Source organism: Oryctolagus cuniculus, chromosome 17 (genome assembly GCF_964237555.1).
Source record: "Oryctolagus cuniculus chromosome 17, mOryCun1.1, whole genome shotgun sequence".
NCBI lineage: Eukaryota > Metazoa > Chordata > Mammalia > Lagomorpha > Leporidae > Oryctolagus > Oryctolagus cuniculus.
Genome location: NC_091448.1, coordinates 65,334,629 through 65,360,353, shown reverse-complemented (window position 1 = coordinate 65,360,353; position 25,725 = coordinate 65,334,629). Strand labels below are relative to the sequence as shown.

Below are 25,725 nucleotides of genomic sequence, written 5' to 3'. Positions count from 1 at the left end.
GGGGGGCTACTGGTACAAACAAGTTTCTCTCTTTCCACCAACCTTGCAAAGGCAAGCAAGAGACAAAGAGCAGGCCCTGCTCGGGATTTATATAACAAAAGGGGAGAGCTAAGGCTACAATTCAGTAGCCTAGGCAATCCAGTGGGAGTCCGCAGTAGAAACTGAGCTGGCACAGACTCTTTGAGTAGAAGCCAGAGATCGGAAGCTAAATACCATCAATTCTGCTCAGCCGTGTGGTATTACTTACCTCCTGAATAAAAAATAAAATAAATAAATAAATAGAGAGAGAGAGAGAGAGAGATTGATTGATTTACCATGCATAACCTGAAGGTGTCACCTTTGCACACCTGTAACCGGGAAGAACCAAGCGGAGCTCTCAGGCCACACCCATCTCAAGCCTCCAAGCCTGCTCCAACAGCAGGCAGTCCACTTAACACAGACATAGTATAAAAAAATAAAAAATAAAAAAAAAACTCACAGTGAGGGAAGAAGAATTAATTATGCCAACCAACAAAAACAAAAATCGAGGGAACAAGATCAACGATGACACTATGACACCCCCAAATAAACAAAACACCCCAAGTCAAGATTATGAAGATGATGAGATAGAAGAAATGCAAGAAGTGGATCTCAAAAAATTGATAAGAACATTTAGAAGTTTTCAAAAGCAAATCCTTGAACTACAGAAATCCTTATTGGACAGGATTGAAAATCTCTCTCATGAAAATGAAATTTTAAGTAAGAATCAAAATGAAATGCAGAAAAGAGTAGAACAGGAAAGTGTGATAGTGAAGAGAAATCAAAATGAAATGAAGAGCTCAATAGATCAAATGACAAACACATTAGAGAGCCTTAAAAACAGAATGGGTGAAGCAGAAGAGAGAATATCAGACTTAGAAGACAGAGAACAGGAAAGGATACAGTCAAACCAAAGAAAAGAAGAGGAAATTAGAAACCTAAAAAATATTGTTGGGAATCTACAGGATACTATTAACAAAACCAACATTCGAGTTTTAGAAGTTCCTGAAGGCATCGAGAGAGAGAGAAAGGATTAGAAGGCCTTTTTATTGAGATACTAGCAGAGAACTTTCCGGGTTTGGAGGACAGAGACATCCTAGTACAGGAAGCTCATAGAACCCCCAATAAACATGACCAAAAGAGATCCTCACCACGACACGTGGTAATTAAACTCAGCACAGTGAAACATAAAGAAAAGATCCTAAAATGTGCAAGAGAGAAACGTCAGATTACTCTCAGAGGATCTCCAATCAGACTCACAGCTGACTTCTCATCAGAAACACTACAGGCTAGGAGGGAATGGTGAGACATTGCACAGGTGCTAAGAGAGAAAAATTGCCAGCCCAGAATATTATATCCTGCTAAGCTCTCATTTGTGAATGAAGGTGAAATAAAAACCTTTCATAGCAAACAGAAATTGAAAGACTTTGCCACCACACGTCCAGCCCTGCAAAAGATGTGCTACACTCAGAAACACAGAAACACAGCCATTAATATGAAAGAAGGGAAAGGAAGAACACCTACCAGTAAAAGAGCATGGGAAGCTCAAAGCATATACTAGAAAATATCTCCGGGAAAATGGCAGGGCAAAGTCACTATGTATCAATAGTCACATTAAACGTGAATGGACTTAACTCTTCAGTTAAAAGACACCGATTGGCTGATTGGCTTAAGGAACAAAACCCAACTATTTGTTGCCTACACGAAACACATCCCTCTAACAACGATGCAAGCAGACTGAAAGTGAAAGGTTGGAAAAAGATATTCCATGCCAACAGAAACCAAAAAAAGCAGGTATAGCCATATTAATATCAGACAAAATAAACTTTAATACAAAAACTGTTAAGAGAGACAAAGAGGGGCACTATATAATGATTAAGGGTTCAATTCAACAGGAAGATGTAACTATTATAAATGATTATGCACCTAATTACAGGGCACTGGTCTATTTAAAAGATATGTTAAGGGACTTAAAGGGAGACTTAGATTCCAATACAATAGTACTGGGGGACTTCAATACTCCACTCTCAGAAATAGACAGATCATCTGGACAGAAGATCAACAAGGAAACAGCAGATTTAATCAACACTATTGCCCAAATGGATCTAACAGATATCTACAGAACTTTCAACCCTACATCTACAGACTTCACATTCTTCTCAGCAGTGCATGGAACCTTCTCTAGGACTGATCACATACTAGGTCATAAAGCAAGTCTCAGCAAATTTAAAAGAATTAGAATCATACTATGCAGCTTCTCAGACCACAGTGGAATGAAGCTGGAAATTAGCAACTTAGAAAACCCTAGAAAGTATGCAAACACATGGAGACTGAACAACATGCTCCTGAATGAACACTGGGTCATTCAAGAAATCAAAAGAGAAATCAAAAACTTTCTGGAAGTAAATGAGGATAACAACACAACATATCAAAACTTATGGGATACGGCAAAAGCAGTATTGAGAGGCAAGTTTATAGCAATAGGTGCCTATATCAAGAAATTGGAAAGGTACCAAATAAATGAGCTTTCAGCGCATCTCAAGGACCTAGAAAAACTGCAGCAAACCAAACCCAAATCTAGTAGGAGAAGAGAAATACTTAAAATCAGAGAAGAAATCAACAGGATTGAATAAAAAAAATTACAAAAAATCAGCCAAGCGAAGAGCTGGTTTTTTGAAAAAATAACAAAATTGACACCCCATTGGCCCAACTAACTAAAAAAAAGAAGAGACCCAAATCAATAAAATCAGAGATGAAAAAGGAAACGTAACAACAGACACCACAGAAATAAAAAGAATCATCAGAAATTACTACAATGACTTGTATGCCAGCAAACAGGGAAATCTATCAGAAATGGATAGATTCCTGGACACATGCAATCTACCTAAATTGAACCATGAAGACATAGAAAACCTAAATAGACCCATAACTGAGACAGAAATTGATACAGTAATAAAGGCCCTCCCAACGAAGAAAAGCCCAGGACCAGATGGATTCACTGCTGAATTCGACCAGACATTTAAAGAAGAACTAATTCCATTTCTTCTCAAACTATTCAGAACAATCGAAAAAGAGGGAATCCTCCCAAATTCTTTCTATGAAGCCAGCATCACCTTAATCCCTAAGCCAGAGAAAGATGCAGCACTGAAAGAAAATTATAGACCAATATCCCTGATGAACATAGACGCAAAAATCCTCAATAAAATTCTGGCCAACAGAAGGCAACAACACATCAGAAAGATCATCCACCCAGACCAAGTGGGATTTATCCCTGGTATGCAGGGATGGTTCAGCATTTGCAAATCAGTAAATGTGATTCACCACATTAACAGACTACAGAAAAAAACCATATGATGAAAACTCTAAGCAAATTGGGTATAGAAGGAACATTCCTCAATACAATCAAAGCAATTTATGAAAAACCCACGGCCAGCATCCTATTGAATGGGGAAAAGTTGGAAGAATTTCCACTGAGATCTGGCACCAGACAGGGATGCCCACTCTCACCACTGCTATTTAACATACTTCCGGAAGTTTTAGCCAGAGCCATCAGACAAGAAAAAGAAATTAAAGGAATACAAATTGAGAAGGAAGAAGTCAAACTATCCCTCTTTGCAGACGATATGATTCTTTACTTAGAGGATCCAAAGAACTCTACTAAGAGACTATTGGAACTCATAGAGGAGTTTGGCAAAGTAGCAGGGTATAAAATCAATGCACAAAAATCAACAGCCTTGGTATACACAATCAATGTCACGGCTGAGAAAGAACTGCTAAGATCAATCGCACTCACAATAGCTACAAAAAGAATCAAATACCTTGGAATAAACTTAACCAAGGACGTTAAAGATCTCTACGATGAGAATTACAAAACCTTAAAGAAAGAAATAGAAGAGGATACCAAAAAATGGAAAAATCTTCCATGCTCATGGATTGGAAGAATCAACATCATCAAAATGTCCATTCTCCCAAAAGCAATTTATAGATTCAATGCAATACCAATCAACATACCAAAGTCATTCTTCTCAGATCTAGAAAAAATGATGCTGAAATTCATATGGAGGCACAAGAGACCTCGAATAGCTAAAGCAATCTTGTACATCTAATACAAAGCCGGAGGCATCACAATACCAGATGTCAGGACATACTAGAGGGAGCTTGTAATCAAAACAGCATGGTACTGGTACAGAAACAGATGGATAGACCAATGGAACAGAATTGAAACACCAGAAATCAATCCAAACATCTACAGCCAACTTATATTTGATCAAGGATCTAAAACTAATTCTTGGAGCAAGGACAGTCTATTCAATAAATGGTGCTGGGAAAATTGGATTTCCACGTGCAGAAGCATGAAGCAAGACCTCTACCTTACACCTTACACAAAAATCCACTCAACATGGATTAAAGACCTGAATCTACGACCTGACACCATCAAGTTATTAGAGAACACTGGAGAAACCCTTTAAGATGTTGGCACAGGCAAAGAGTTTCTGGAAAAGACCCCAGAAGCACAGGCACTCAAAGCCAAAATCATACTTGATCATAATGATAGGACTAAGAACCAAAGGGATCACATAAACAAGATTTGTGTCTGCAAATACTAGCTGATAGAATCAAAAAGGGAGAGAATGATCCAACATGGGAAGTGAGATACACAGCAGACCCATAGAATGGCAGATGTCCTAAACAGCACTCTGGCCTCAGAATCAGCCCTTAAGGCATGCGGATCCAGCTGAAAACCCCATGAGAGTATTTCAGGCATGGAAAGCCAAGACACTCTAGAAAAAAAAACCTAAATGAAAGATCTCCAAGAGTGAGATCCCAGTGGAAAGAAAGGGTCATCAAAGAAGGAGGTTCCTTTCTCTGAAGGGAGGAAAGAACTTCCACTTTGACCATGACCTTGTCTAAAAACTAACAGAGTCAGTGAACACATGGGGCTTCCATAGCCTTGGCAGCTCATGACAAGGGCCTAGGTTGATTACTGATGCCATAAACAAGAGTGTCAATTTGTTAAGTCAACAACAGGAGTCACTGTGCACTTACTCCTCATATAGGATCTTTGTTCTTATTGTGCTGTACATTGAGATTTAATGCTATAACTAGTACTCAAACAGTATATTTCACCTTGTGTTTCTGTGTGGGAGCAAACTGTTGAAATCTTTACTTAATGTATGCTAAACTGATCTTCTGTATATAAAGAGAAACGAAAATGAAAAAAAACAGAAATTAAAAATTAAAAAAAGCAAAATCAACTATTGGGATTGCATCAAATTGAGAAGTTTCTGTACTGCAAAAGAAACAGTCAGGAGAGTGAAGAGACAACCGACAGAATGGGAAAAAATATTTGCAAACTATGCAACAGATAAAGGGTTAATAACCAGAATCTACAAAGAGATCAAGAAACTCCACAAAAACAAAACAAACAACCCACTTAAGAGATGGGCCAAGGACCTCAATAGACATTTTTCAAAACAGGAATTCCAAATGGCCAACAGGCACATGAAAAAATGTTCATGATCACTAGCAATCAGGAAAATGCAAATCAAAACCACAATGAGGTTTCACCTCACCCCGGTTAGAATGGCTCACATGCAGAAATCTACCAACAACAGATGCTGGCGAGGGTGTGGGGAAAAAGGGACACTAACCCACTGTTGGTGGGAATGCAAACTGGTCAAGCCACTATGGAAGTCAGTCTGGAGATTCCTCAGAAACCTGAAGATAACCCTACCGTTCGACCCAGCCATCCCACTCCTTGGGATTTGCCCAAAGGAATTTAAATTGGCAAACAAAAAAGCTGTCTGCACATTAATGTTTATTGCAGCACAATTCACAATAGCCAAGACCTGGAACCAATCTAAATGCCCATCAATGGTAGACTGGATAAAAAAATTATGGGATATGCACTCTTTAGAATACTATACCGCAGTAAAAAAAAAAAAAAAAAAAAAACAATGAAATCCAGTCATTTGCAACAAAATGGAGGAATCTGGAGCACATCATGCTGAGTGAAATAAGTACATCCCAAAGGGACAAATATTGTGGGGAGCAACTCGGAATAGACTGTTACTGGAATTAAGACTTATTCTATGCATCTGCTCTCCCACAATATGGCGCTGGGAGAGGAGTAAACAGCTTCTACACAGCTGCCTCCATTTCAACCAATAAGCAGCAGGACCTGCTCCTGATTGGAGGAGAGCAGCGTACTCTGCGTGTGGGTAGCAGAGTTGGGATTGGTGGAAGAGGACTATAAAGGAGGAGAGAGACAACATGCACCAGGAACATCTAAGAGGAACACCTGAGGAACATCTGAGCAGCCCCCGAGAGAGCTGGCCAGTGGTGTGCCGCTCCCCCGTGGAAGTGGGGAAAGTGGCAGGGGGAACCGCCCTTCCACGGAGGTGGAAGGGTCGGTAGCCAACCCGGTAAGAACCAGCAGCAAACCCGGGGAGGGCCGAGCAGACAAAAGAACAGCGCAGGGTCCTGTGTCGTTCCTCCGCGAACAGGGGGAGCTACATAATGGTGTCGTGACTCGGATAGGAAACCTAGGCAGGGTCTAGTGTCGCTCCTCCACGGAGAGGGGGAGCGACAAAATATCATATGTTCTCCCTGATTGGTGACAACTGACTGAACACCAAAAAGGAAACCTGTTGAAGTGAAATGGACACTATGGGAAACGGTGACTTGATCAGCATAGCCCTGACTGTTAATGAACAACTTAATACATTATCCCTCTTAGTAGTTTTTTTGTCTGTTCTACTTAATATGACTGGTTTAATTCTGTAATTAATACACAGTTATTCTTAAGTGTTGAAAATTAAACTTAAATGTGATCCCTGTTAAATATAAGGGTGGGAATAAGAGAAGGAAGAGATGTACAATTTGGGACATGCTCAAGCTGACTTGCCCCAAATGGTAGAGTTAGAAACATACCAGGGGATTCCAATTCAATCGCATCAAGGTGGCATGTACCAATGCCATCTCAGTATTCCAAGTGATCAATTTCAGTTCACAATTGATCATAATGAAAGGACTAAGAGTCAAAGGGAGCACATAAACAAGTCTAGTGCCTCCTAATACTAACCGATAGAATAAATAAAGGGGAGAGCGATCCAACATGGGAAGCGAGATACTCAGCAGACTCATAGAATGGCAGATGTCCTAAACAGCACTCTGGCCTCAGAATCAGCCCTTAAGGCATTTGGATCTGGCTGAAAAGCCCATGAGAGTATTTCAGGCATGGAAAGCCAAGACACTCTGGCAAAACAAAAAAAACAAACAAAAAAAACCTAAATGAAAGATCTCTGTGAGTGAGATCCCAGTGGAAAGAAAAGGTCATCAAAGAAGGAGGAGAGAACTTCCACTTTGACTATGACCTTGTCTAAACAAGATAAGAGTCGGAGAACTCAAAAGGCTTCCATAGCCTTGGAAACTCATGACTGGAGCATAGGGAGATTACTGATGCCATAAACAGGAGTGTCAATTTGTAAAGTCAACAACAGGAGTCACTGTGCACTTACTCCTCATGTAGGATCTCTGTCCTTAATGTGCTGTACATTGAGATTTAATGCTATAACTAGTACTGAAACAATGTTTTTCACTTTGTGTTTCTATGTGGGTGCACACTGTTGAAATCTACTTAATGTATACTAAACTGATCTTCTGTATATATAGAAATTTGAAAATAAATCTTGATATGAATGGAAGGGGAGAGAGTTCGGGAAAGGGGAGGGTTGAGGGTGGGAGGGAAGTCATCGGGGGGTGGGGGGAAGCCAATGTTGTCCATAAGCTGTACTTTGGAAATCTATATTCATTAAATAAAAGTTAAAAAAAAGAAATGCTATAAAAAATAAACAGTAACCATAATTATTAAATGCCATATGGATAATTAAAATATACATGAAATCTGAAAAAAAAAGAAATACATTAAAAACTAGAAGTGAACAGATGAAAAGAGGTAACAGCAGAGAAAACAATAACCAAAAAGAGGATGCTTTGGTGATATTAATATTAGGCAAAACATGGCTGGCGCTGCAGCTCACTAGGCTAATCCTCCACGTGCAGTGCCGGCACGCTGGGTTCTAGTCCCAGTAGGGGCGCCAGATTCTGTCCCAGTTGCTCCTCTTCCATTCCAGCTCTCTGCTGTGGCCCAGGAAAGCAGTGGAGGATGGCCCAAGTGCTTGGCCGCTGCACCTGCATGGGAGACCAGGAGGAAGCACCTGTCTCCTGGCTTTGGATGGGCGCAGCACGCTGGCCATAGCGGCCATTTGAGGAGTGAACCAACGGAGGGAAGACCTCTCTCCCTCCCTCTCTCTCTCTCTCACTGTCTAACTCTGCCTGTCAAAAAAAAATTACACTAAATAGACTTTAAGGCAAAAACCATGAACAAAGATAAGAACTAGAATCTACTTGTCTTTCCAAGACCATGATCCTAGCCAAGTTACTATCTTGCCTAGACTGTTTGTACAACCTCTTAGCCTAGCCTGCTTTATACCCCTCAATCAGAGTTGTTTCCTAATAGTCTTTCATTGAAATTTTCCATATGCTCTGCACTCACTCAGATTAGAACCCCAGCTCCTGACCATCATCTACAAAGCCCTGCAGGGGCAGCTTCCCTCCAGCTCCAGCCTTACTCCCTCCCAGTCTTCCCCTCCCTTGAGCTTCCGTAGCAGCAAATCCCTCTTGATTTCTAGGATGTATTACAATCCTTCTCCTATCAGGTATTTTGCATTGCTATTCCCTTTGCCTGGCAAGATGACCTCTCCACTTCCCCAGGATGGCTGCTTCTGACCCTTCACGGCCCAGTTTAAATGTCCCATCTCCAGAAGCCACCCTTGTGCACCTGTTCTGAGGGAAACACTTTCACCCCCACCCCAGTTTCTCTTTCATATTCTCCAACTTGTCTCAAAACAAAGAAGCATTAAATACTAAGTGGGTACTGCATTTTGATTCTCAACTGATTCATTTCTTGTTTGTACTCTCAATTAGATAAGAACTGGAGGGAAGAAAGATCCTCTCAAAATTTCAGCAGGCTTGCAAGAGAAAAATTAAACCTTAAGTTTTAGTTTGAAATAGGTTTAGCTTAAACAGGTTTAGCTTAAAAGAAATAAGGTTAGCATAAGAAAGCATTTTTAGGAAATGAAGGAAGGCCAGATAATGGTGAAACAAATAAGAAAAACAGAATTAACTGGAAAGGATAAAGTGATAGCGATATTTGTGCATGTTCTAATAAAAAGGAAGAAAAAATTCTGAAAATTTAGAAAGCAGAGTAGGAGGGGATAGGAAACCAAAAGTAGAGAACAGATAGAGGAGAGGCACAGAGGAAGAGGATGGGGCAGGGTGGGGGGAGATTTTTTCCTTTGAGACAACGTTGAGCAGAGGTACCCCCCAAAATATTTCAGATATTCTGTTGAACATTCCCCAATGATATTATTTGAAATAAAACCTTTTTCATGATTCTGATTAATTTACCTGGATAAGGGCCTCTTGAAATTTCTCTCACCACTATCCATTCTCCAAATGGGATATCATATCTGGTTTGGAAACTGCAAGCTCTGTTCAAAACAAAAATAAATAAATAGGATTTGATGTTGTGAGAACTACTGCCAAATTCAGTCTCAGTTCTCAATTTTCTACGTAGAGTGGCTATTACAGGAAGATATAGAGCTGCACTATCCAATACAGTTGCTAATAGCAACACATGGCAGATTAAACCAGACTTAAAATTAAATTAAAAATCCAGTTCTTTAGGTGGAACAAATTTGAACTGCTCAAAAGCCACAAGTGGTCAGCGCCGTGGCTCACTAGGCTAATCCTCTGCCTTGCGGCACTGGCACACCGGGTTCTAGTCCCGGTCGGGGCGCCGGATTCTGTCCCGGTTGCCCCTCTTCCAGGCCAGCTCTCTGCTGTGGCCAGGGAGTGCAGTGGAGGATGGCCCAAGTACTTGGGTCCTGCACCCCATGGGAGACCAGGAAAAGCACCTGGCTCCTGGCTCCTGCCATTGGATCAGCGCGGTGTGCCGGCCGCTGCGCGCCAGCCGCGGCGGCCATTGGAGGGTGAACCAACGGCAAAGGAAGACCTTTCTCTCTGTCTCTCTCTCTCACTGTCCACTCTGCCTGTCAAAAAAGAAAAAAAAAAAGCAAGCCACAAGTGGCTTGAATGTGCGATACAGGCTAGCAGAGATACAGGTTTTTTTTTTTTTTAAGATTTATTTATTTATTTGAAAGTCAGAGTTACACAGAGAGGGGAGAGGCACAGAGAGAGAGAGAAAGGTCTTCCATCCGATGGTTCACTTTCCAATTGGCCTCAATAGCTGGAGTATGCTGAACCAAAGCCAGGAGCCAGGAGCTTCCTCCGGGTCTCCCATGTGGTTCAGGGGCCCAAGGACTTGGGCCATCCTCTACTGCATTCCCAGGTCATAGCAGAGAGCTGGATTGGAAGTAGAGCAGCCGGGTCTTGAACCAGTGCCCATATGGGATGCCAGCACTTCAGGCCAGGGCGTTAACCCACTGCGCCACAGTGCCGGCCCCACAGATTTCTGTTTTGTAGATTTATTTTTATTTATTTGAGCGGTAGAGTTACAGAGAGAGAGGGAGAGACAGAGAGAGAGGTCTTCCATCCGATGGTTCACTGCCTAATTGCCTGCAATGGCCTGAGCTGAGCTGATCCAAAGCTAGGAGCTAGGAGCTTCTTCCAGGTCTCCCACACGGGTGCAGGGTCCAACGACTTGGGTCATCTTCCACTGCTTTCCCAGGCCATAGCAAAGAGCTGGATTGGAAGAGGAGCAGCCGGGACATGAACCGGCGTCCATATGGAATTCCAGTGCAATAGGCGGAGGCTTAGAGCCTACTATGCACAGCGTTGGTTCCCAGATTTCTATCATAGCAGAACATTCTATTGTACAGTAACAATCTAGAGAATTATAAAGGTATTTATCTCAAGAGAGCTTAATACTATGGTTTCATGTGATAATGAATCATGGGAAAAACTCAAAATGGGGGGGGCAGCACTGTGGCGTAGTGGGCAAAACTGCCGCCCACACTGCCAGCATCCCATATGGGCACTGGTTCAGGTCCTGGCTGTTCTACTTCAGATCCAGTCCTCTGCTGTGGCCTGGGAAAGCAGTGGAGGATGGCCCACGTCCTTGGGTCCCTGTACCCGCACGGGAGACCTGGAGGAAGCTCCTGGCTCCTGGCTTTGGGTTTGCGCAGCTCCACCTGTTGTGGTCATCTGGGGAGTGAGTCAGCAAAGGGAGGACCACCCCTCCCCTGCCTCTCTGGAATTCTTATTTTCAAATAAATAAATAAATAAATATTTTTTTAAAAATGGGGGTAGGTGTTTGGCATAGTGGTCAAGATACTGCTTGTGACACCCACATCCCATCAGAGGCCGGGGTTTGAATTCTGTCTCCATTTCCAGTGTATACCCTGGGAGGTAACAGGTGATGGTTCAAGTAGTTGGGTTTCTGCCATCCATGTGGGAGACCTAGGCTGAGTTCTGGACTCCTGTCTTCAGCTTGGTCCAGCTCTGGCTGTGAGACATCTGGAGAGTGACAAGTAGATGGAAGATTTCTCCTCCTCTCGCTCATTCTGTTTTTCAAATTAATTATTAATTAAAAAGAAAATCAACACATTTGTTTTCTTTCTTTTTAGAAGCACTGATAATTCCTTTATGGAATAGATGAGAATAACTTTGGAATTAGATTCCAACAAAACATATGAAAGGACTTCAAAAAGTTCATGATAAATGGAATTAAAAGACACAAAAAATAAAATGTTATTTTTCAACATGAGCTTACAAGTTGAAGATACTTGTAAACAATGATACCAGCCACTTGGTCCAACGTGAAAGAACTGAGGGCTCTGGGATTTTAACCACATCACTATAGCTCTTTAACTGAAGAAAAATGGGCATTCTTTAAAGATCTTTTAAGAATAGGAAACAAAAACAAGTCAGAAGGAGCTGTAAGGTGGAAGCCTGATCATTTCCCTACAAACACTCACAAAACCGCCCTTGTTCGACGAGCGGGATGAGGAGGAGCAGTACCGTGGTGAAGGATACTCTGGGAAAGCTTTCCTGTGTGGTTTTTTGGCTGAGCTCTGACCAACTTTCTCAAAAACACTCTGTAAGCAGATGTTACTGTTCTTCAGCCTGTAAGAGAAAGTCAACAAGCAAAATGCCTTACGCATCCCCAAATCCGGCTGCCATGCCCTTTGCTCTGACGAGACCACTTCCACCTTCAGTAGTCATTGCTTTGTCTGTGCTCTGTCTTCTGGATCACACTGGTAAAGCCATGTTCATCTCCCTTGACAATTCTTGAAAGAAATGATCTTGATGCAGTTTTACAATTTTCTGTGGTAGCCTCTGCTCTTATCTGGGGCTGATCAGGGGATCGAGCGGAAAGTCTGCTCCACTTTGTTTTTCAGTCAGAGCTGGGCAGACTGAGGCAACTGGGATGTTTAGGGCTGGCTACTGTTTGTGCTACTGTCAGTCCTCTTTAATTCAAGCACAAGAAAGATTATTTTTTCCCTTGCCAACTGTCATGGATTGTCTGCTGCTAATATGTTCATCTTTAACCTCACCCTGCTGCTTCTTAAAATGAGTTTTCTATTTGTAAACTTTTTTTTATTTTTAAATTTTGTTTATTTATTTGAGAGGGAGAGTCACAGACAATGAGAGGAAGAGACAGAGAGAAAGGTCTTCCTTTTGTTGGTTCACTCCCCAAATGTCTGCAATGGCCGGAGCTGAGCCAATCCGAAGCCAGGAGCCAGGAGCTTCTTGAGGGTCTCTCACATGGGTGCAGGGGCTCAAGCACTTGGGCCATCTTCCACTGCTTTCCCAGGCCACAGCAGAGTGCTGGACTGGATGAGGAGCAGCAGGGTCGAGAAGTGGCATCCATATGGGATGCCAGTGTCGCAGATGCAGGATTAACCTACTGTGCCATGGGGCCGGCACCCCTGAAAACTTTTCACAAGCATAAATGACTTCATCATTCTTCCACCCATGCTTCTCCATAAATATGATGTTTGTTTTGTTTCAATTTTAGCAGAATTTAGAATCCAGGGGCTCTGTTAGGGTCTCCTTTCAAACTGATGTCTTATCCTCAAACTAGAACCTATTCAGACATGTTACAGCAAGTCAGTATGAGCTTATTTTGGTGTAAAAATGTGAAATCCATGTAGTTTTTGGTCATAATACACCTTTCCATAAACTTTCTGAAGACCCCTTGCATTTGTTATTCTACAATAAGCAGATCATTTAGTTAAGAATGAAGAGCAGCACGATGACCAACAATGTCATCACAGAGTCTGACACCTAAACTCAAAACTAAAATCCAGTTAGGTACCTTAGAGGCTCTGTGTCCTCAGTAAACTGGGTCAAGGGGGCAAAGGTATCAACACAGAAGAGGAAGTGACCTTACCCAGGGAGACAAGATTCCTGTCATTCTCCAGCATCACATCCTTGTACAGGCTCCTCTGTGTAGGGTCCTTCAGTCTCCATTCCTCCAATGTGAAGTCTACAGCCACATCTTTAAAAGTCAGTGACTCCTAGAATAAATAAATTGTGATCACCCAGAGACTACAGTATCAGCACTGTTAGGCAGGATAACATGTATAAAACTGGAGAAAAACTCCAGAAATTAGAATCACCAAATGATTATGTATGCCAACTCCTTAATCCTTATAGGACATAAAGATCTCTCCAGTGACAAGAACTTAAAACCGTAAGAGGAAGCCTATTCCATCTTTGGAGTTCCACCTGAAAGTAGTTTTACCAAACTAATTCAAATCTGGTTTTCTAGAAACTCTACATATTGCTCCTACTATACTTTCTGGAGGCAAACAGCATGGCTTCTTCCTTCTCTAGAAAGTCTTTAAAATATTTGTGTACAGCTAGTGGTTTCTACCCAAATAATCTGCTATCTCAGAAAACCCTGACTTGTGTAAAAGATCACCTTCTTTCAGTTCTAATCTGTAGAATATGGCTTAATAAAAGATACTGCATCAATCAAACCACAGATACAGAATGCTATAAGCTCTCTGAGACAGAAAAGAACACATGGGACTTTGGGGGCCAGTTCTTTGGTTAGGATATGAAATGTGTACAAATGCTTGTATAAAGAATGGAAGAATGAGTCCAAAGTATTTTTAATGATGAACTACCGAGAGAAGGAGGAAACAGAATGGAGATGACTGAAATAGGACCTAGGCTCTTTTGAATATTTCTTGTTTTGTATATTTGACTTTTGAATTGTGGAAATATTTTATATTGTTTTAAAACAAGGATTAAACTTCAAGAAAGCAATCTAGTAGAGAACAACCAGCTGGAATAGCATACCCATTTATTAGAGAGGAACTATTCTGAGTGATTTTAAAACACAGCAATTTTTCTGTACCTCTGAGTAAGAACCCCGAAACAAAGACAGTAACAAAAACAAGACATTTTCTGTAAGCAATCTTATTGGTGGTAGAAGTAGAAATGATATTCTGTAACTTTTGTGTGTGCAGTGCTGGATAAAGCAAATTAGCCTATCAGTGTTCCTAAAAACTAATCAATTTGGTATGGGAAAACAAAGATATAAAGAGGATACAAATGATGAGATTAGGTTAAAAACTCCACAGCTCTGAATTTGAAGTTATCAGTACAGACTCATGAAATATTTCATATTCAAGGGAAAGAACCAGCTTTAACAATATGAAGTAAGAATGTATTGGCCGGCACCACGGCTCACGAGGCTAATCCTCCGCCTAGCGGCGCCGGCACACCAGGTTCTAGTCCCAGTCGGGGCGCCGGATTCTGTCCCGGTTGCCCCTCTTCCAGGCCAGCTCTCTGCTGTGGCCAGGGAGTGCAGTGGAGAATGGCCCAAGTGCTTGGGCCCTGCACCCCATGGGAGACCAGGAAAAGCACCTGGCTCCTGGCTCCTGCCATTGGATCAGCGCGGTGCGCCGCCGCAGCGTGCCGGCTGCGGCGGCCATTGGAGGGTGAACCAACGGCAAAGGAAGACCTTTCTCTCTGTCTCTCTCTCTCACTGTCCACTCTGCCTGTCAAAAAAATAAAGAATGTATTATGCTGGGGCTGGCATTTTAGAGTAGCAGGTAGAGTCGCCGCCTGCAGTTCCGGCCTTCCATATCGGCGCTGGTTTGAGTCCAGGCTCTATCACTTCCAATCCAGCTTTCTGCTATGGCCTGGGAAAGCAGTAGAAGATGTTTCAAGGCCTTGGGCCCCTGTACCTGCATGGGAGACGCAGAAGAAGCTCCTGGCTCCTGGCTTCAGAACAGCACAGCTCTGGCCATTGCAGCCAATTGGGGGTGAACCAGTGAATGGAAGAGCTCTCTCCCTGTCTTCCTCTCCTCCTCTCTCTATGTAACTCTGAATTTCAAATAAATAAATAAATCTTAAAAAAAATTAATAATGATATGAGCCTTAACCTCTGAAAATTAGGGATGCATGTGACCAGGCTATGATACATACTAAACCAACATAGTTGGAACTACTGATCAAGTGTTTCTTACAAAACTTATACTTCAAAGTCACTGTTAAAACACTTTTCTTAAATCAGATTAATACCTATTCCAAACACATATACACTTAAATGTCTTTAGGTAAAATTAAAATATTCAGCATAACATCTAATTTTTAGTCTTGTCTTTTACAGCTTTCTAACTTGATTCAGTAGCTTAGTCACTGTTCACTACTTCAAAGCCTGCCCATAAGCTCTCTTCTCACCAGGATACCCTCACAAATACTTATTGACATGTTAAATCCCACCTGTAATTGGGTAACAGCTTAAATCTATTCTCACGAATTTTCTGTTGACCAACTTAGCTAACACTAACGTCCCAACTGAAAGATTCTTTAAGAAAAAGATCTATTTTTAATTTAAAAAAATACTGTTTATTTTATATTAGCAGGTATCTCCATCTGCTGGTTTATTGGCCAAGTGTCCCAACAACCAGGGCTCCACCAGGCTGGAGCCAGGAGCTGTGAATTTTTGGAAAGATATTTGGTTCAGTATCAACAGTGAATCTTCTAATAGATTGTATTCTACCATGATGAACCCAAATTTCCTGTGTCAAACTGTTAGGTTCAGTTTCCAGAGAGGGTTTGGTAAGGCAAAGTCCCAAACTTCAGGAGAAGCAGAACACACGCAAATCAATACAGCAGGTTGGAAACAGAGGAAACCTTAACTCACCAGAGGTCCAATGGAAAAAAACACAGCAGCTGTGATCTCTGCTTCTGTGTTTCACTCTCCAGAAAGAGTCGCGACCAGCAAAGACATGTCTGCAGAAGACAGTAAGTCACACAGACCAATCTCACTTGGGAGTTTCAGATACAAGTGAGCATGATCTTCCTAAGGGAACACAAAAGTAATGTTCAAGACGAGAGAAGACCAAAGACTTTTGGTCCAAGAGATCTTGAAATCTGTTTTAATAATCATTTTCTGTAATTGTTTTAAAAATTTATTCTAAAGGGAGAGAGAGAAATAGAGAGAGAGAGAAATCTCAACCACTGGTTCACTCCCAAATGCCTGCAAAAGCCAGGACACTGGGCCAGGTCAAGGTTGGGTGCCAGGAAATCAATGTTGCCCATATGGGTGGCAGAGACCGAATTATTTGAGACATCACCTACTGCCTCCCAGAGTGAGCATTAGCAGGAAGCCAGAACCTGGTACAGAGTCAGTACTTTATCCCAGGCACTACAATATGGGATGCAGGCATTCCAGGCATCTTAACTGCTACACCAAATGCCCATCTCAGATCTTGAGATTTTAATACTATTACAGGTAGTTACAGTTAGCAGGCCAGACATTGTACAAGGATTTTCTTTTTAAAGATTTATCTATTAACTAGAAAGGCAGAGCTACAGAGAGGCAGAGAAAGACAGAGAGGGGTCTTTCATCTTCTCCAAATGGTCACAATGGCTGCAGCTGAGCCAACCTGAAGCCAGGAGCCAGGAGCTTCTTCCAGGTCTCTCATGTGGGTGCAGGGGCCCAAGGACTCAGGCCATCTTTCTACTGCTTTCCCAGGCCACAGCAGAGAGCTGGAATGGAAGTGGAGCAGCCGGGACTCAAACTGGCACCCAAATGGGATGCCAGCACTGCAGGCGGCAGCTTTACCTACTAAGCCACAGCACTGGCCCCAGAGTTTAAAAAGTACTCTTGGGGCTGGCAATGTTTTATAGTGGGCAAAGCCACCACTTGTGACACCAGCATCCCACATGAGCATTTCTTCAAGTACCAGCTTCTCCATGTTTGCACCCGGGAAAGCAGTGCAAAGTGGCCCAAGTACTTGGGCCCCTGCCACCCATGTGGGAGATCCCTGGCTTCAGCCTGGCTCAGCCCAGCCACTGTGGTCATTTGGAGGAGTGAACCAGTATATAAAATATGTCTTTCTGGCTGGTGCCGTGGCTAACTAGGCTAATCCTCTACTTGCAGTGCCGGAACCCCGGGTTCTAGTCTCGGTTGGGGCACCGGATTCTGTCCCGGTTGCTCCTCTTCCAGTCCAGCTCTCTGCTGTGGCCCAGGAAGGAAGTGGAGCATGGCCCAAGTGCTTGGGCCCTGCACCCACATGGGAGACCAGGAGGAAGCACCTGGCTCCTGGCATCGGATCGGCACGGTGCGCCGGCCGTAGCGGCCATTTGGGGGGTGAACCAATGGAAGAAAGACCTTTCTCTCTGTCTCTCTCTTTCACTAACTATGCCTGTCCAAGAAAAAAAAAAGAAAAGATGCCTTTCTCTCTCTTTTAAATAAATCTTAAGAAAAAAAAAAACTCTATCATTTGATGTTCACATCAAGTCAATGGAGATTATATTTCTATTCCATATATAAGACAAGAGAGGTTTACAATAAGGAAACTACTTATTTAAGGTCATGCAGATATATGACTTCTAATCAACATAATTTCTTTTTTTTCCTTAAAAGATTTATTTATTTTATTTGAAAGGCAGAGTTACAGAGAGAGAGAGAGAGAAAAACAGACTGAGAGATCTTTCATCCTCTGGTTCACTCCCCAAATGACTGCAATGGCTGCAACTGGCAGATTAAGCCAGGAGCCAGGAGCTTCTTCCAGGTGTACCACGTGGATGCAGGGGACCAAGCACTTGAGTCATCCTTCGCTGCTTTCCAGGCCATTAGCAGGGAGCTGGGTCAAAAGTGGACCAGAGGCAGAGGGTTAACTCAATACGCCACAGCACCAGCCCCTAATCAATGTAATTTCAAAGCTCACACCTTTCCCACTAAATCAACTTGCTGTATAAAGTGGAAGAAAATTCAGTCTCTTTGGCACAGTCACCCTCTCATCAAACAAAGAAATATTCCAAGAATATCTTTTTCCTTCCTTTTGTGTGAACAGTCAATGTTTAATAAATATTTCTGTTTTTATTTGGAAGAATTAGAGAGAGAGAGACAGACAGACACCTTCCATCTGCTGGTTCACTCCCTAAGTGGCTGCAATAGCCAGAGCTGGGCCAGGCTGAAGCCAGGAGCTTCATCTGGATCTCCCATGTGGGTGCAGGAGCCCAAGGACTGGGGTCATCTTCCACTGCTTTCCCAGGCCATTAGCAGGAACCTGAGCTGGAAGTGGAGCAGCCAGGAATCGAATCAGTGCCCATATGGGATGCCTGCATTTGCATTACAGGCAGCAGCTTTACAGATTACACCACAACGCTGGCCTTGAGTCAATTTCTTAAAATTTCCAGAGACTGCAGTTTCACTAAAGTGAACACCACAACTTCAAAATTTAAATACTGGATACCTTGACATGCCCCTTCTAATCTCATATTCAAATAATTTTTAATCTATCTTTCTATATAAGGCAAATCCAAATAAGACACAGGGATAACAAGAATAATAGAAAATAAAGTGGAATTCAATGCACAAAGCATTGAGCAGTAGTCTTTTTATATTGAAAACACATGACCATTCAAGGTTTTATACTATGGAGGAGTAGGGTGGCGGAGATCTTGTTCAGACGTGCCTGGCACTGATTCTACTTTTCTACCTGTATAAAGGAGGTAACTTGCTACTGCTGAGTCTAGTTCAAGAACCAGAAGCACCCAATGTATAACATTTCCTTATACCCCCTGGTAGAGACTGCTAACACAAATTCTTCCAGGATGGGACCGTAAGACTCAGGAACAAAAGGGCAAGGACAGAAAAATATTTTTCAAAAAGATTTATTTATCTTATTGAAAGGCAGAGAGAGAGAGAGAGAGAGAGAGAGATCCTCCATTCACTAGTTCACTCCTCAAATGGGTGCAATGACCGGGGCTGGGCCAGTCTGAAGCCAGAAGCCAGGAGCCAGGAGCTTTATCCAGGGCACTCATATCCGAGCAAAGACTCAAGTACCTGGGCCATGTTCCACTGCTTTCTCAGGTGCGTTGCAGGGAGCTGGATTGGAAGTGGAGCAGCCGGGACTCAAACCAGTGTCCAACGTGGGATGCTGGTGCTGCACGTGGTAGCTTTACCAGCTATACCACATCAGCCCTGAAAGAACAAGTATTGAGTTTTGGAAAACTCTAACTTGTGTAATTAAATGTTCCCTCATTTAGGGACTCTGTTATGCTTAAACATACTGAATCTGCACCTGCCATGAATGGGCACCTTACTCCCCATAAGGTTTAATAGCTTGCCCTATAAATAGAGCAGAACTAAATCTAACTGTATATAGTCTATGTCAATCAGAACATCATCTGAATGATATTGCAACAGTTAACCAGTACTTTGCTGAAAAGCAAGAATTAAAATACATAAAGCAAGACTGCCATCAATGCAAAGAACATTAGAGATACAGAAGTTAATCACATGTGAGTATAATAAAACTAACATCTAAAAGTTATTTTCAGGCACTCAGGGAGCATTTGCTAAGATCTGCCACAGACCACAAAGAAAAAGTTACAGTCAAAAACAAGAAACTAGGGCTGGTGTTGAGGTAGTGGGTAAAGCCGCTGCCTGCAGTGCCAGCATCCCATATGGGCTCCGGTTTGAGTCCCTGCTCCACTTCTGATCCAGCTCTCTGCTATGGCCTGGGAAAGCAGCGGAGGATGGCCCAAGTCCTTGGGACCCTGCACCCATGTGGGATACCTGGAAGAAGCTCCTGGCTCCCAGCTTCAGATCGGTGCAGCTCTGGCCGTTGGGCCCGATTGGGGAATGAACCAACGGATGGAAGACCTCTCTCTGCCTCTCCTACTGTCTCTGTGTAACTCTTTCAAATAAATAAATAAACCTTAAAAAAAAAGAAATTGAATAGAGTGCATTCTCTAAACATGATGCAATAGAATACAAATGTAAATGGAACTCTGGGATGGGGGAATTTTTTTTTTTTGGCCTTGAACTTAAAATAGGTACTCTTTAGTAGCTACTAAGTAAAATTTAATTGGCAGTGAGTTAGGAAATGAAAGTATTATACATTAGACATACATACATGATTGCTGCCAAAGTTTTCAGGAGATTGAATTTATATTCCTAAATACTTTCAGGTAGGATTTTGGGAAAGAGCAAAAACATTACGTGTTCAAAATAAAGAAGAAAAACACTTAGCAAGGTAGCCAATAAGAAAACTAAGAGGTAAAAATGATAAAGGAAGAAACTAATGCATTAAAAAAACGCAAATAAAAAACAAGTGACAAAGCCAAGATCTGATTCTCTAAATAATGAAATCTACAAGCCCCTGGCTAAAGCAGGAAAAAAAAAAAAAAAAACAAAACAAAAAAACAGAAAAAAGAGGCTATAATAAACATTTTAAAACTGCATGCCAATAAAAATAAACTTCCCAAAGTATAATTTGTTTAAAAATGTTCTGTGACTGGGGGCAGGTGCTTGGTGCTGCTTGGGAGGCCAGGGGCCCATATTTGAGAGCCTGGGTTTGCGCTTCAGGTCCTGATTCCAGCTTCCTGCTGACGTGCAGCCTAGCAGACAGCAGGTGGAAGACCTGGACTGAGTTCTGAGCTGCAGGCTTTGGCGTGGCCCAGCCGCAGGGCTAGCAGGCACGGGGAGAGTGTCTGTCCTCCCCGCCTTTCCAATTAAATAGTTAGATCTGTAAAGATGACTAAAGTCTCACTTGGCAGCACACTCTGTAGATTATGCTTGTAAAATACGTTTCACTACCAGGCTGTGCAAATAGCACATTTAAAATTTTAGACGCAGAAGACGTCATGCTGGTTAAAATTCAGTATTATTCGGCTTTCCATCAGCCGTATCAACACACCCACAGGAAGAAAAGGCCGCAGGTGACCCAGCCAAAACTCTCCCGAGACCTGCGCTCCATGGGGCAGTTTCCCACTCCTCCTGTTCTCTACGGTCCAGGTGGACAGTGAGAAGCGGCCACATACAGTGCGGAACGAGCCTAAAGGAGGAGAAACTTCCTCGCTTGTCCAGACCCCAAGTCGGTGCGGCCGTCTAAGAGCGAGGAAGGGCCCCGCGTTCCCGAAGCAGCAGGCCGCCGTCAGCTCAGGGGGGCGACAGGTGATGTCCACGTGATTCTCCGAAACGCCCCCAACACGGCCCGCGAGGAAGAGCGGCGCAGGCTGCCCCACGGGAAGCAGGTCCACCCGCCGGCCTCGCCCTCTCTCCCTAACCCGCTCCGGGTTCCGCTCCGGGTTCCCCTCGGGGAAGGGCCAGCCCCAGCCCCGGCCCCGCGTCCGGAGCCCGGCAGGACCCCGACCCGGAGAGGGGGCTCGGACCCGGGCGAGCGGGGCGAGGGGTGCCTGGGCGGAGCCGGAGCCGGCGCCCGGGGAGCGGCCCAGCCCCATCATCTCCCTCACAGGTGGGCGGGCCCGGGTCCGCCCCGGGACAGGGGCGCCGGAGCCAACGGCCACGGCCTGGAGGGAGGCACCGAGGGAGGCGCGGAGGACGACCGAGGCCTGGCACCCGAGGCAGCGACTACCTGGCGGCCGCACTGAGATCGACCTAGGAAGCTCGCACAGCAGGGTGGGAACGCTTTCACCAATGGCGCTGACTCGGCGGGCGAAATGCCAAGCAAGCCAGTGCGCCTGCGCCAACGCGGCGCCGGAACTACAATGCCCAGAATGCTCCGCACGTATGGCCCCGCCCCCTAACGTCCGCCTTTGCGAGGGAGTTGACTGTGTTTAACCCTGCTCTTTGCGGGACCTCTGTAATTCAGCTGATCCTCAGAGGCTGAGTGGGCAACCAAGACTTCCACCCTCGTCAGAGGCTGAGTGGGCAACCTAGACTTCCACCCTCACCTGACTGTGGAACAGATCAGTTACTGCAGGGGTGATGTCAGCCTGTGCAAACCTAGACACCTGCTGGTACCATACCTCCCCTCAGTCTCAACTGGAGCCCTGTGGGAAGCAGGAGTAATGAGCTTCCTCCACCCCCAGCAAGGTGTTATCAGCGGACCAGGGCGCATGGAATATTCTCTCTGCTCAACACTAACCAGGGACTCCCCCTCCCCAAAGCTGCCAAGGGAGGCTGGGTCCAGTGTTTAGAATTCCACTCTCAGCCACAACCAGGTAAGTGACTTTCTTACCCACCAGGCTGGTGCCAGGTGAGGCTGGCTTGCTGTAAACCCAAGGTTTAAGTAACATCCGGGTTACCATAATACTCAAAGTGTACCAAATTTGGCAAAAGACATGAATCCACAAATTCAAGAAGGTAAGAAAATGCCCAGCAAGATAACACACAAAGAAATCCACGCTGAAGGGTAATAACCCCCAGAGAACGCAAGACAAACCCTGAAAACAGCAAGAGAGGAGACAACGCCATGCAAGTAACAGCAACAACAACACGTGGATTTCTTATGAGACAGCTGGGAGGCCAAAAGGAAGTGGAACATTTTTCAAGCACTGAAGAAAACAACTGTCAACTCAGAATTTTCTATTAAAATACACATAGGATTTTTATGAAAATATACATAGGAATCAAAGCATTCTCAGATAATGGAAAATGAAGATAATTTATCATGGGCAGATCTACTCTAAAAAGAATGGCCAAAAAATTGGGGGTACAAGTAAAAAATTTCAGTCATAGGAATCTGAGAAAATTCATTACCAGCTGTGGACAGGCAAAATAATATCCTCCCAAAGATGTGCACGTCCTAATCCATGGAATTCGGAAAAGGAGCTTGGCAGATGTAATTCAATTAAGATTCGATTAAGAAGGGGAGAGTGCACCAGCTTATCCAGGTGCACACAATACAGCTATCGTATGGCCCTTTAAGGTGGAGATCCTCCCTTTGCTGTGGTCAGAGGGGGATGCAACTACAGGAGAATGGCACAGAGGCTGGTGTTGTGGCCAAGCAAGTCAAGTCAATGCTTGTGATGTTGACATCCCAGGTTGGAGTGCTGGTTCCATTCCTGACTGTTTTCCACCCAGCTTTCCGTGAATGAGCCTGAAAAGGCAGCAGACGATGGCCCAAGTACCCTGCCACCAATGTGGGAGATCAGGATGGAGTTCCAGGCTTGGCCTGGCCTAGACTTGCCTGTTGTAGTCTTTTGGGGGAGTGAACCAATGGATGGAAGATCTCTTTCTTTCTCTATCACTTTGCCTTTCAAATAGATATATCTTTAAAAAAGAGGAAAGCACAGAGCACACTGATTTTTGAAAATTTGTTTGAGAGGCAGAGAGAGACATAGAGAGAGGTCCCATCCACTGGCTCATTCCACATATACAATCACTTCTGCTTCCCAGGGTCTGCTTTAGCTGGACACTGGAATCAGGAGCCATAGCTGAGAACTGAACTTGGTACTTTGAAATGAGGCATGGACAGCCTAACCAGAATCTTTTGTTTAAGGATTCATTTATTATTTTTTTTTGAAAGGCAGAGTTTAGAGAGAGGGAGGGAGGGAGGGAGGAAGAGAGAGAGAAAGAAAATCTTCTATCCACTGGTTCACTCACCAAATGGCTGCAATGCTTGAGTTTGTGCTGGTTCAAAGCCAGCAGCCAGGTGCTTCTTCTGGGTCTTCCCTTGTGGGTGGCAGGGGCCTGAGGATTTGGGCCATCTTCTGCTGCTTTCCCAGGCACATTAGCAGAGAGCTGGATCCAAAGTGGAGCAGCCAGAACATGAACTGGTGCCCGTATGGGAGCCAGCATTGCAGGTGGCAGCATTACCCACTATGCCACAACACCAGCCCCCTTAACCAGAATCTTAACTGCTAGGCTGAATACCTTCCCCAAGAATGGTGGTTTGCTCCCCAAATAGAGATGATGGTTGGGGCTGGGCCATGCCAAAGCCAGGAGCCTGAAACTCCATCTGTGTCTCCCATGTGGCTGGTAGGCCCAAATAGTTGGGGCATCTTCTGTTGCTTTTCCAGCTCATTAGCAGGGAGCTGGGTGGGAAGCAGAGCAGCCAGGATTCAAACCAGCCCTTTGATGTGGGATACTGGTGTTACAGGTGTCCGCTTAACCCACTGTGCCACAATGCTGACCCCAATGACGATGATTTTAAATGAGTTTTGTTCCTTTTTGGAACAGCACACACAGTATAAAAACTTAATCCACAGTATCTGAGTTTTCATAGATCTTCAACTGCAGCTCTGTATTTTGCAAACTTTCTGGCAGGTTCTGAGTTTTTGTTTTAGATGGAATAGCACAGGAAAATCTGTCAACTTAGTGCTTTGGCTACTCATTTTCCTCAGAATGGTCATTGCTTTGACTTATTTATCCTTCCCAAAAGCTGTTTGATGTGTGTGCTGCTGTTCTGAACAAGTGATTCTTGTTTCTTTTGTTTCTGGTGTAAGATTATATAATTTAATATATCAATGCATAAACGATCAAATGTGGCTTCTTTAGGTGTTTTTCAATGGCACCCTCTGGTATCGATTAACATGTTGGGAAAACCAGACATAGCTCCTTGTGCACCATAGTGCCCGCTGCCAATTGGTTTCACTCAAGTCCATTGACAATGTGTATTTCCTTGTGCTTTACAGGAAATTATTTTGGGGGATGGAGTTTATTGAGTGAGAAAGAGCAAGTACTAAGTCAGAAGATGACCCCAGCTTCAGGTGGAAAGCTCCCTTTGTGGGAGGAAATGCTTTCTGAGAAATTGACAAGTACCTCTGCATGTTGCCATTATGAAATCTGTACTCTTATGCAGATGGAAGATCTCTCTCTCTGCTTTTCAAATAAAATGAGAACAAAAATGAAGTTTAAAAAAGTTTAGAGGTCTTCCCCTTTCGAAGGAGAATTGCTTTTTATTATATCAAGTGGCAGTGTATGTGTTTTGATATGCCACTGTTTGAACCTCCTTCTTGAAAAAGTCTCAAATATGCTGATATTAGATGGTCAGTATGTTTGAGACAAAGCAATCTGGAAAGAATATAATTTTTTTCCTGGGGTAAGATCAAAATGCTAATTTTTGGTTTATTGTGTAAGGCTATGAATATTTTTGTCTGAGTTTTGTTTCTGTTCTTTACTGAAAATAAATATCCATTTGCCCAAGAAAAGGGGTAAAATGTGCAAACTCTACTTGATAAGTATATTACTTCACACTGTGGCCTTTTAAGATTTCTGAGAGGGTCTGGTGCTGTGGGGTAGCGGGTTAAGTCACCATCTGCAATGCTGGCATCCCATATAGGCTCCAGGTTGAGTCTCAGAGCTTCATTTCCAATCCAGCTTCCTACTAATGTGCCTGGGAAAGAAGTGGAAGATGGCCCAAGAGCTTGGATCCCTGCACTCACATGGGAGACCTGGATGAAGCTCTTGGCTCCTGGCTTTGGCAGGCCAGCCCTAGCTGTTTTGGCCATCTAGGG

The 25,725-nt window shown here is 43.6% G+C and overlaps 1 protein-coding gene across 1 annotated transcript in view; it reads right to left on the bottom strand.

Moving 5' to 3' along the window:
- LOC138845934 (zinc finger protein 286A-like) overlaps positions 1–25,725 on the bottom strand; it is a 168,343-nt gene that overhangs the window by 125,611 nt on the left and 17,007 nt on the right. Inside the window, exons 5-6 of the mRNA XM_070059984.1 lie at positions 13,439–13,565; positions 9,490–9,572 (exon numbers count right to left, since the gene is read on the bottom strand). Coding sequence (XP_069916085.1) covers positions 13,556–13,565 — 10 coding nt within the window. The 3' untranslated portion in view covers positions 9,490–9,572; positions 13,439–13,555. The remainder of the gene's footprint in view (positions 1–9,489; positions 9,573–13,438; positions 13,566–25,725) is intronic.